The 13,164-nt window shown below is 45.6% G+C and overlaps 1 protein-coding gene across 1 annotated transcript in view; it reads left to right on the top strand.

Annotated features, from left to right (window-relative positions):
- Nucleotides 1-2,291: 2,291 nt before the first annotated feature.
- LOC144723327 (docking protein 6-like) overlaps nt 2,292-13,164 on the top strand; it is a 62,822-nt gene continuing 51,949 nt past the window's right edge. The window contains exon 1 of the mRNA XM_078602029.1: nt 2,292-2,445. Within this exon, the coding sequence (XP_078458155.1) occupies nt 2,380-2,445 (66 nt within the window). The 5' untranslated portion in view covers nt 2,292-2,379. The remainder of the gene's footprint in view (nt 2,446-13,164) is intronic.

A 13,164-nucleotide genomic window follows, 5' to 3' on the forward strand; every position in this document is an offset into this window, starting at 1 on the left:
GCCCCCTAGTGTGCACATAAAAAAGGTTACGTGAAGGGATTTCGAGAACAGTTCTGTAATATATCCTGGTGTAGGCTGCTCTCAAATTCCCTGTCGTATTCTTACCTTAGAGTTTCAAATGGATACTTTGTCTCACTAGATAATGCAAGTATAGATAATGCAAGGATAAAATCAGGAAATAAATAACAAACGTACGCAAACATTTTACTTGCTTTTATTTTACCAATGACTCATTAATCACAGCAAAACAATGCAACAAAATAAATTAAAGCCACGGAAGGAGTTTTCATTACGTTAACCACAACGCGAATCATCATCACAAATTGCTCATTTGTAAAATTACAATATACAGTGATCCCTCGTTTATCGCGGTTAATGGGGACCGGAACCCCTCGTGATAGGTGAAAATCCGCGAAGTAGGATTGGCCACCTAGGAATTCCGTATATGTGTGTGTGGGTACCAGAATGTTTAAAATATGTATATTAATACTTTATATATATATTTTACTTAAATCTATTTAATTATAAAACCTTAATATTATACATTCACTCTCTCTCTCTCATACGATACGTATTATGGTGTTCTACACTCACCAATGACAGTAGTATCTTGAGACTTGACTCCAGTAATGACGACGACGACGATGACGATGACAATGACGACGATGACAGACCTGTGCAGTTCGATGAATGTGATGATGAATGATGATGATGGTGTTACTGCACAGGTATAATGAGGCCTTTAAATCAGTTCAAAAAATCCGCGATGCACTGAGGCCGCCAAACTTTAACCGCGAAGTGGCGAGGGATTACTGTATTCATGTCAGTAGCATCTTTCTATTTTAACAGCATTAGAAAATCCAAATTATGTTTCCAAACCAATGTTCTGTAAGGAGACCACCAGACCTCACGGTTTCCTCACCAAACTAGGGCGACATGGAGAAATGAACAGTTACATTAATTTTCAGGTTTAAGCCGTTTTTACGTGTTAAGGACCGTGAACATTTGTTAGTTTACGATTCTGTAGCTCGCAATAAATTAACGGGAATTACTTTTAACCCAAAAGAGAATCAGTTGCCACCAGGCTTACAGTTTTAGACTCGTAAATGCCCATGAGCCAGAGCATCACGTTTCATATCTCCCCTCATGCACGCTGTTAATTTTTAAAAAAAATTATACCGCAATATAAAAAAAACTGTGTTTGCACTATTCGACCAATAAAAGCAGGAGCACGCTCCAAGGCACCATGGGGCCTTCATGCTGGAGTGTTTGCTATGGCTATATGAGCAAATAGTGTCCAACACTGAATAATCTGATAACATGTGGAAATCACAGTGGCTGTTAATGAAAGAAATATAAATTATACAAATATTACACATCTCCAAGGACACAGGCCTCCTCTTTCATTGTTCCACGTGAAAATTGCTCACTGGCAGTGTATGCGTGTGTATGTGCTGAATGCATTCACACACACACATACAATCCATGTCGTTATCACGAGGACGTAATGACTTACTCATCCAGCTAAAATTACGTCGAAAGAAAAAAAACGTGCACTTTAAATGAGGTTGCCAAAGTGAGGATTTGTGTTGTGAAATTGCTCTGACAGCCTTTCAGACACACCTCTTTGTGAGTTGTAATGTGTTCAGGCAGAGAGCATGAATGGGAGCGGTTCCTAGAGCCCCAGCCACTGCTTGGCACGGTCACTGTGGAGCGACTGTTAAGCTCCCTTGTCTGGGCCAGCAGCAGCTGAATAACGCTGGATAAAGGGGCCAGCACCAACATTGTGTCTGCCCAACATAGGGGGGTGCTAAAGCAAGTTCCTGGGCCAATCATCAACTCAGTTGTGCTCGTCGATAGACTGCAGCGTTGTTGGCTTTGAGTTTCGCACCGAGCCACGCCGTCGTTTGATTCGAGAGTCCCGCTCGCTCAATACATTGTACGATAAATCATAGAACCCGATGGGGGGGGGGGGGGGGGGTGAACAATAATTGTTTATTCACTCAGTTTGTTCTCGTGTTGATTGTTTTGCGTTTTCCTCCTTGACCCACCAGCCCCTTCCTCGCGGCCACCCCTGCCCACCTCCTGCTCCCTCTCATCGTCGAGCGGACGTCCCTCTGTCAACCGGCGGTAACGACGTGAACATCGATTCCCCCTCTGCACGCAACCGAGCGCCCGGGCCAACCCCCCCCCCCCCCACCTCATCTTCTTGTGCCGGAGGGCCCCACGAGCAAGGAAGAACCGGGGTGGGGATCACGGGACGCCCGAGCGCCAAATGAGCCAGTGAGGAGACGAGGCGTGGAGGTCACCGGCGGAGCGCTGGACAGGTCAAGGCGAGGCGACGAGGGCAGGAGGGTTTCGACGGTTCACCTCCCCGCCATGGCGTCCAATTTCAACGACATCATCAAGCAGGGCTACGTGAGAATGCGGAGCCGCAAGGTCGGGGTAAGCAGCTCGGCGGAGCTCTCGCGGCCGCCGGCGCCCATGAATGTTTAATGAAGACGCGTCTAGCGACACGATGCGCATGTGAGCAAATGCGTGCGCATTGGGTACGATTGAATAAATAATTGATTGGCACCACCCGAAATTGAACTGCGGCTGCCGAACAATTTTCGGAATCTTGTTAACGCTGTTTTTTGAGTCGCACAGCAGGCAACGTTTGAGAAATGCGTTGCATTGCAGCTCAGCCAGCCAGTTATGCGTTTCAACCCACATGCTAATTTCAATAGGACGTGGGCCACTGCATAAGCTAAGTCAAGATTATTTACCCTTAAGTAAACTCCAATTACTCTTCCTTCAATACTATCACCATTTGGCCAGCATCCAGGAATTACAGAAGGAAATGAATCTCCTTTCGCTCAATCAATGCTGCATTAATGGGAGTAGAGGGTTTTTTAGCCAAAAATACTATACTTATTCTTCTTCTACCATTCAGAATGAAAACCAATTACGTATATTCGAAGACCCAAGAAATATCTGCAATTAACACTCGTAAATACCGGAATGGGAGTCACTGAAATCTCCTACTTAGCAGCACACCAGGTAGGGCAATCACATTGAGTGACTTACATTTTTTTTTTCCAGCAATCTTGGTTTTATAATAAGTTTGCCAACAGCATCCACGACAACCTGGGAAGCAATGCGTGCGGTTGAGGCACGAGACGAAAAGCTCTCAAAATAATACACCAACAGGATGCGAGCCAGTTGGCAGGCACTGAATTCCCCTGACACCAATGAACTCAACAGACTCGAATCACGTGGTAGAGCAATAGCCGCCAAGACAAGACTCATTTCGCGTTGTCCACCATTCCTTCAGAGTGAGCGTAACGAGAGGATGGCACACTTACCAAGGCGCTTTCTCGATGCCCTTATGGAGTTATCCCCCCGCCTGCCTCCGCTATTCCCCAAGAAAACAAACTATACTTTACTTCCAATGCTTTCTTCAAAAGTGTTTTATATAAATGTCCTCATCCCTTATGCAACAATCCAAGCGCTATGAAGCTAACATGAAGCACATCATCGATGTTTCTTCTCAAGCTATATATATGTGTTATCTCAGTGTGACTGTGATTTTAACATGCATAATTCATACCACTTTGCTCACCACCCAATTCAATTTCCACGGGCAGCTAATAAGTGACCGAGGGCCAGTGAGTGAGCAGGCAACCGGTGAACCATGAATTCATGCAGCGTATAACATCATTTCAACTTTATAATAAAGTTTTTTGGGTTAGATCGCGTTATTTATAAATGTGTCGTAACCCTCCACCACCCGACACGGCCAATCAGCAAAAAAAGTGTCACGTTGACAAAAGACAAATAGTTCACTACTTTAGCCCACCGGTGTGTTGAAGAGTGAATCCACAACATTTACAATTTTTTTTGTGTGGATTCACTCTTCAACACACTGGTGGGCTAAAGTAGTGAACTATTTGTCTTTTGTCAACCTGACACTTTTTTGCTGTTTGGCCGTGTCGGGTGGTGGAGGATTACGACACATTTATAAATAACGCGATCTAACCCAAAAACGTTGATTATGAATAATATTGGTCGCGAAAGCCTACTCCCTCTTAAACTGACTAACATAATTTCCCTTCTCACCTTACGAGCAGCCTCCACAGTCGCCTGGGGTTGTGCACGACAAGGCCTGCCGTGGTCGACACGAGACAGCAACGATCCTCAGCAGCCTGAATTCTCATGCCTTGCCACACATTACCAAAAATACCACAACTCTGCTTTATGATATGGTTTCTAAAAAAAAAAGGTTAAGGTGAAGCCCTGCAAATTGCTTGCTCATGCCACTGCTGGCAGAAGGGCCTCCACTAGAGCTACTCTCTAGAGGGTCGTTTGGTCTACTCTTCCATGCTGGCCAGACATTTTGGAAGAGGTGGGATCACCCACACTCTACCCCACCAGACGCAATCTGCACGTCGAATGCGGTGTACTCGCACTGCATGGGTGGACAGGGGCATTTGAGAAAAGTAGCAGTTGTTTAAACTGGCTTTCTGGTCGATCCAAGCGGCGACCTCTGGATTGTAAGTCCAATGCGCCAAACCATTACATCGAGGCTGCATCCGCTCTAACAGTACAACATTTGAAATATGCCCACAGCAATGCAGAGGAAATCTCTCTCCCACACACACCACACGCACCACACACACACACGAGTGCGCAAAAGGCGAGGCACGGTTCTGAAACTTTAATTCTTTCTGCACGAGTGCACAGCACAGGCAAAACCTTGAGCCTGCTGTGTTGCGAGTAATTTAACGAATGGATAAGTTGAAATAGGCACTTCACCCTGGGCATGTCCATGCTCACTGCTTCATGCTTGCAACCGTGTGTGATCACAACAGGGACATTAAATCTGGTGGGGTTTTATTGTCACTCATTTTCCGAAACATGGTCCACTCGAGGCTCAAAGTTTATCAGTTTTGTAAAAAAAAAAAGCCATGCCATTATGGTAGCAATCTATATTGTATGTTTTCTTACCTTGAACGTCTTTCCAGAATGTCTGAAAATGGAAGGGGAAAAAAGCAGACCTTTTTTTTTATTTAGTTTGTTTCTGTAACTTTCACAATCTAATTATGTCCAAGCAACACTTGGCTTGTGCGTTTGATGCCGAGATGTTGTGATGGCTTTTTCATTAAGATGTATTTCATAAATAAACACAATTTATGATGGGCTGTCACACCATAATTGCAAGGAGGCTTCAAAATAAAAGTACTGGCTATCGGGCAAATACAATTGGTGTTTCATGTCAATGTGCAGTCCGCACTTCAGTGGTGAATGCCGACAGAAAGGAATACGTTCAGGAGAACAGCCCTAAGAATCGGAGAGCCCTGGAGCTCGAGTAACGAAGTGAAGCTGCACGCTCCTTCTCTTGCCCTTGGTATTCTTTAGAGACAGAGAGAGGAGGAGGGGGGGGACGTTACTTTCACAGTGTCCCCATAAAAACCGGCGAGGCGGTTCAGCGGTGGAGTGAGTGGCTCGCAGTCCGAAGGTCGCGAGTTAAAATCCTAGTTGCAGGTTGACGAAGCCCATTATCCCTCTGAGGTCGAAAGGATAAGTACCACTTTTGTGAGGAGGGTCAACTGTGGTTGTGCTCTGGAAAGACTCATCCCTGCAAATAGGAATGTGGAATCTCCGTCACTGGCCCAGGGCTGTCAGCAGGAGACAAGCACTGCCTTAAGCTGATTTGAACAAGAAATTACTTTTTTTGTTATATATAGCCCTTTGTCAGTCCACTGCTGGATGAAGGCCTCCTTAAACCTTGTCGGTCATGAGGCGTATTTCACCAAACTTCACCACACTCCGATTAGCACGGTTGGCTATGTAGGATGTGAAAGAAATTCAACATACATACACTGCTCAGGGTGGGTTAGTGAAGAGTGGACTCAGGATAGGTCCAGATTCTACCTCTCACCACCAATGTTAACCATAGCTAGGACTCAAACTCACGAACCGAGCTACAGCTTCCACCCCATCAATACATGAAGTGTACAGTATTCAAGAGTCAATGTCAGAAATGCACGCGTGGATTTACATTGATAGGTAGAAAGATGATGTTACGCAAAGGACCCTGTGCCTGTCAAGGTGAGGGATTGACGGATCAAGTGACTGGTTCGGTTGGCCACCCGTTGGAAGGAGCAAGATCAAGGCAATAAGGCTTAGGCTGCAATATGTATTCACCCAGAAATATGCAGGCTAAGCAACCTCAAGCAATTACGCAATCAAACGCACTGCACTCGATGAGCAGAGATCATGAATCTAACGGAAGGGAGGTTGGTACCGTCTCTACAGGGGAGATTTGCTGCAGTAGGTTCTAGGTCAACATGTGCAGTCTCTACCTCGCGACGCAACAACTATTAACGGAACGCAACAGCGTACAATCAACGACCCAACTCGCACACCACCATCAACACAATACAGAGCATATCCTCCAGACATGCTCAATCAACCACCTATCCTTGTCCAAAAAACACTAGCGCCTGGCCACCGTGGGTCTGGGACGTAGACTTTCCCCTTATTGTCCCGGGTCTGGATGACCTAACAACGTAGTGTCGTACAGGGTCAAAGTGTCACGGGAGTCGGGTTGACGAGGTCCCTGGTGGGCGTCGAGATGACCCTCCGAGGAGGACTCAAGACGGCAGAGGTCCGCCTTGTTGTTCCGCCTCTGTCCCGGCCCGGACTCGGTCCGTGCTTGTCCTGGCCCTGGGACCGAAGTCTTGGCCACGGGGATTCTGCAAGGCCACGTGCTCGCTGACTAATACCCACGCACTTGCAGTGGAGTGGCTTGACTTGTCCCAGGCACTTGCAGTGGAGTAACTTGACTTGTCCCAGGCACTTGCTATGGAGTAGCTTGACTTGTCCCAGGCATTTGCTATGGAGTAGCTTGACTTGTCCCAGCACTTGCAGTGGAGTGGCTTGGCAAGGCCTAGTACTTGCAGTCGAGTGGCTTGGCAAGGCCTAGTACTTGCAGTCGAGTGTCTTGACTTGTCCCAGGCACTTGCTATGGAGTAGCTTGACTTGTCCCACGCACTTGCTATGGAGTTGGTTGACAAGTGCCCAGCACTTTGTGCGAGCGTAATTCCCCAATAGCAGGAGGGCACATTGCACGTGCAATAAGTATTGAATTGCAATGCAAGTGTAGTGGGTTGTATGGAGACAGAGTCTTCTTAGGAGGCAACACGTTTTTATTTAATAACTAGCGGTAAGTACCCGGCATTGCCCGGGAGAAAAAGACAGACACACACATCGACTTACACACATACATCGACCCACACACATAGAAACACATCGACTTACACGCACACACACACATATAGACTCACACAGACAGACATCGACTTTAGAGACACACACATGGAGTTACACACACACATCGACTCACACACACAAATAGACTTACACACATATCGACTAACACACACACATATGGACTCACACACACACATACACATCGACGTACACACACACATCGACTTGCACAGCAATCCCCGATGATGCCACAGCTAGAGAAATGTTCTCTCTCTGGTGAGCCTTAGCGAGGGGCAGTTTGAAAACAAAGGTCTTCCCAGTACTAGCAGGTGCATCAAGGAAAAAAAGACTCGATTTGTAGTCTCAATGTCTTCCAATATTTTCGTGTAGGCTTCTATTTGTGCATCCATCAGCTTAGGTTAATTTTCCTAAATCAATTTAAGAAGCTGTAAAGCATAATAGCATATTTAATGTAGGATCTCTTGAGCAAGGGTATGCAGGTTGTTCCTGTAGGGTGTTGGTAGTTCCATAGATGTGAGGTCTCTTCCACCAATGGAGTGCAGTTTGTCCTGAAGGAGGATGAGGGCCTGTTTGAAGATGACATCAGAAAAGTTGACGTCGAGGTTTGTATTTTCTCATCGAGCTCCGTGGAGGATGTCCTCACTCATGCCCTATTTGTATTTTTGCCAGAGTCCCATGGGGTTAGATGGGCTGCAAACTTGAAGATTTATGCAGAAGAGCAATGTCAGTTGGATATGGGACTGACCAACAGAAGCTTCTGTCATAGCTTTATGAAGATGGTAATCATGCGCAAGAATTGTACGAAGATTGCAAGCTTCCCTGTATGTTTGACAGACAACTCCTTCCACTGTTAAGAGGTCTTGGAAAGATTTGTGCCCTTTGGCAACATGGAGAAGCATTGGGAGAAAGTAGCACTGCTCATTGTTGGGATGAACTGTGTAGACTCGTCCTAAGGCATGAGATTCACCATCAGCAGCCCGTCGCTTCCATATATTTTTAGCAGTCCATGTATAGTAGGAGGGAACTTAATGGTAGAGCAGGTTGGCAGCAAATGGGTCACTTGGGCATAAAAACAAAGAACGCCGTAAGGGTGGTATCTTGTGGAGCCAGGGTCTGTTGTTAGGCATTTTCTTTGGTGACGTAGATGCGTTGACCCTTTTGGAGGTGAAGTGCCAAATGGACTACTGTGGGGGAATGGTCATGGATGGGGAAGCCAAGAATTCAGCAAATGGTCTCATTATTGCTGATGTATGTTCCTTGGAAAAAAGTTTTAGCTCATGCACACTTTGCCCCTCTGTTTTGTAAGGCAAAACAGCCATGTCAGAGCCTTTGTTGATGTATTGGCAAACATATTTGATGGCTTTTTTTTACATTAAAGTAGGCCTGGAAAATCTTGCACAGAAGAGGGCAGTAGGGAATGATCCACCATATTCTTAGGTTTTTTCGGTAATAAGAATATGAATCCTTGCAGTCACGAAAGCTTCAAAGCTAGAATTAATGATCCACCAGTTGTGAACCTTAATTAGCGAGTTAGTGGCAGGTCTGAGCGTTGTTTGAAATCCACCATGCTCAGTATTTCTGTGACCATATAGAGAATAGCCATCATAGGCCGACTGGGTGTGTTTCAAGTAATTCCGTGGATACCTCTAGGTACACCTGTGGTCTTGCATTCATGGCGCATTTGGATAGAACTGGCCACATGGGCCACGGACCATTTGGTTGCAGACCACATAGAAAAAGAGGCAGGGTCTTGATGGGGGTGAGGTAGCTCAGCACTGATAAATGTGTAAATGTGACTTGCATGAATTGTTTCCCTCATCCATAGTGAAATGTGAGCATGAAGAAGACGACGTTTGTGCCACCCAATGGTGTGCAAGTTACTGCTTGTCTATCCAAAGACGCCGCCTTTGTTGGTCGTAATAAGCATCATGAGGTTATAAACTTTGAGTTTTAAGACCCTCGCTAAGATGTCGTGTCTGTCTGGTGGCTTTTGGTTTGGATAAAGGTGAACCTGGATCTCCTTTAATTTGGGATTGCAAGTGAAGGTGATGAAGAGATGGGGAGTGGCATATTGGCTGATGTACGTCATGGCAACCTATAGTCTTATCATGCATGTATCTTGGTGGAGTTGTGAAGGATGAAGGCAAAATAACTAATCAGCCCACATTGTGAGCGTTTGCATCTCCTTTGGCATTGATGGCGTCCCAGAGATGAGCATACTGTTCACACGCAGGCGGTTTTGATTCAGTTGAATGTAAAGAAGGCGCTCACTCAATGTTAGCATACTCATCGACAACATACTGGTGAAAGAGGTTGGCGCACTATAATATGTGGGTTCCTCCTCTGTCCATGATCACGAAGAAATAGAAGTGTTTTAGAGTAGACAGTTTTGTGAGGATGTCTTTGTCCTGCAGCTTTGTAATTGGAGGAATCTTGACGTGGTACCCATCTTGGCTTTGCGACAGGAAAATGTGTAATTGTAGGGCATCGTATGCTGTTCGTGTCAGGAAATCGTGTGAAGGTGTTTTCTTGGTATGGAAGAACAATGTTTCTCTCACAATGTTCCTCATTCACCGTTAATAAAGCAAGGTCAACAATATTTGGGCCATTGAACCTCCCTGCATGCTCCGCGCTTTGGTGGAAAGTAAAGGTGCAGTACGGCAACATTTAAATGGGTGATGTTCCCACGAATGTAACAAAATGATAGACGAAATGCAATGGGCTATAGCTAAGAAAGTCCAATGTATTTAGCAGTATAACATATTAATCAGCATGGCAAGACTACGTATCGGTAAATAGCGTGACGTGAGCAATCGAAACAATAGAAATGCATTGAAGAAATAAGCTGGAATAAGTGTACATTAAAGAGCAGCAGTACGCACAGCTAAGTTGAGAAGCAGGCTACAGTCTAGATTATAGACTGCCAGTATGCCCACTCAATTACATAAGCATTGCTACAGTCGACATAAAAAGCTGGCAATACGGGCAGCAGCTGAAAAAGCAGGATACAGTCGACATGAAAGGCTGGCAGTACACTGAGTGAGGTAAAGAAGCAGGCAACAGATTATAGACTGGCATACACTCATGGGCAAAAGCAAAATTAGCAGTGTAGATAATAGAGTGCCAGTGCACTGACGTTAATTAATCAGCAGGCAGCAGGCCACAGCACAGACTGGCAGTACACCATCGCAGCGTCATGAAAACACACCTAAAAAAGAAAAAATGTAGCAACCTAATAATAAAATATTAGTTTTCTGCACACAAATATTATTATTGTAATATTTTCCAACTTATTTGTTTCATAATAGTCAACAATGAACCTGAGTTCTTAGCGAAAGATTCAATAAAATTGTACTTTACATTGCCGTGGTGTGGCCTAGTCCCGTGCAAAGCCCGTGGCCTCACCTAGATTGCCCAGCCGTTGGAGGTGACACATTGCGAGGCAGGGAGCTGGGCCGCTCTCCCCACCCGCACTGCAATAATGCTATGTAAGCGCTATAATATTAATATTTACGTACTTTATATCAGTAACTGCACGCATTGGGGTGGGGGGGGGAAGAGGACATAAGACTGTGAAGAATGAACTGCAGCATTGTGTGTATATTTTTTAAGCATTGTTAACGCAAATGAAATTTTTTAGCGATCGTGTGTGCGTTGCTAGGGGCAACTCCTGTCAGCGTTTCACACATGCGCAATTGTGTGCAAAACTATATAAATAAATAAAGATACATCACGTAAAAACTGTAAAAGGAAACGGACGGGAAAACGGAATAGCGGTTGCCCAACACGGGGCTTACGGCGTGGTAGCTGGCAATATTCTTTTTTACGTGAAACCCCACCGTTTGAGAGTCAAATCCCTTGCAAGAGCACGTGCGCAGACGGACAGACGGACAAACAGACGAAAAAATACCTTTAATAGGTTAGATAATGGCAACACACGAGGTCCCTAACACGAATGGGTAAACGGCCCCTTCCACCCGATGACCGAAGGAGGTATCGCCTCCGGGCTAACGTGCCCTAGTCACTGGGACCACCTATCTTTGCCCTCCGGCTAACGGGACCTAGGGGAGGCTGACCTGACCCAGCCAAGGTCATCGGGTCTCGACCACTGGCCCACTCACACCCGGCCCTGATAAGAACTTGGGGTCTGGGGATCTTCAGGGTCCTATTCTTAAGGCGAGCTCTTCGGTCTTCGGCTTGACGCTGACTGTCGGAGCCGCTCTGGGGTCCGGCTTTTATGGGGCTCCCAGGGTCACTCCGCCCCTGGCACGCCCATTCTCTGGAACCTTCTGGAGGGACCTAGATTGTTGCGTAATCCCCCAGCCCCCACTGGGGGCCTGGGGTGTCCACCTCCGGTTCCCAACTGCCCTCCGGGTTGCCTGACCCAACAGTCCTACTTGGTACAGGAGGGACCCGCTATTGCCTCCTGTTGACCCATGGCTGGAGCTACATATAACCAGTAGTGGTGACGGCGTATTACGCCTGACAATTACCACAAAAGGAATCTGCAATGCTGGCTTTATCTTGCTAGACAACGTGAAGTCGCACCGTTTATTCAACCGGTGAAGTAAAGCCCGAGTATTTATGCTGCCGGTTGTTGGTTGTGAAAAGAATGTAAAGGTGCAGCCCTGCAATTGCTTACTCGTGCCATTGCTGGTGGAAGGGCCCCCACGAGAGAGAATTCTAGAAAGCCCATCTCGTGGGTATTTTGGCCTACTCTTTCACGCTGGATAAATATTTTGGAAGAGGTCGGTCACATAACCTGGCGGGTTTTTGTGCATTTTCCAAAACTATTGTGAACTCTCAGCTCAACAAAAAAATAGTGAAAAAAGAGAGATTGAAATTTTCTAAAATCTTGGAACATTAGCATGGTGAACATATTCAATCGTGCATTAAAAATATATAAATTTTAAAGGTGAAGAGCCATTATTAACATTATAGATCCCCGGTTCCATCTGGTCAGAATTAATCTTTGACTCGACTCCCTTCTACGATGTAAATGACGCCATCACTGCAACTGCTAGACTGACTTACTGATGGACAAATGTAATGTTGCTAAATGTAGATACTGTATCCAGTATATTTAACACAAGTACAAAGATGCCACATTGGAACGTAGCACAAGATTCTTCCTCTATGGACTGTACATCAATCACAGCATGACAATCACATGCAGAAGATTGCACGCGTGTGGCCATGAGAACCTCACAGGAAATGAGCAAAGCCTTCAGTGCAGGGCCGTTACATTACAGTCACTAAAACCACTCGCATAGATAATGAGTAATGAATCTCTGTAGTGCGATGAACGGTATGTGGCAAACATGCTGCTGTATATTCACGCGCACGAAATGTGGGCGTAATATTCTGAGCTTTCCAACAACAAAAAGTGCAGCCCTTATAAAAGGAAATTAATAGTATCATCAAATGCAAGCGCTGCCCTTTAGTAGGCAATCAAGCGTGTTTATAGTTCTCCGTGCTATTGTCTCTGCAGAGTTATTGTCTGTACAGGGCTAATCATCCATGCTATCGATTGTAAATAAATGCACTGATTGGATGGGAGAATGTGAATATGGGCAGATGAGTTGCCATTCTGCATTCAACGGGAAGCACTTTGCGAGGGAGACCTTTTAGTCTGAAAGTTAAAAGTCCAGTTGTACACTTCCTTGCAAGAAAAGTGACCTTGAGAATGCACCCAGTGGCCTCAAAGATAAACTATCTCTCAACGTACTCCCCAACTTGCAATAAAGGGAGTGGCCGATGGAATATAACCACTGACCTGAAGACAAATGCTCACCCAAGTGTACATCGCTTACTCACAAAATAGAGTGACCTTGAAATTGTACCCAGGAGGCCTTCATACACCACCTGCGTTCCAACATTTACGTT

The sequence above is a fragment of the Lampetra planeri genome, chromosome 17 (assembly GCF_965212315.1).
Source record: "Lampetra planeri chromosome 17, kcLamPlan1.2.h2, whole genome shotgun sequence".
Lineage (NCBI taxonomy): Eukaryota > Metazoa > Chordata > Hyperoartia > Petromyzontiformes > Petromyzontidae > Lampetra > Lampetra planeri.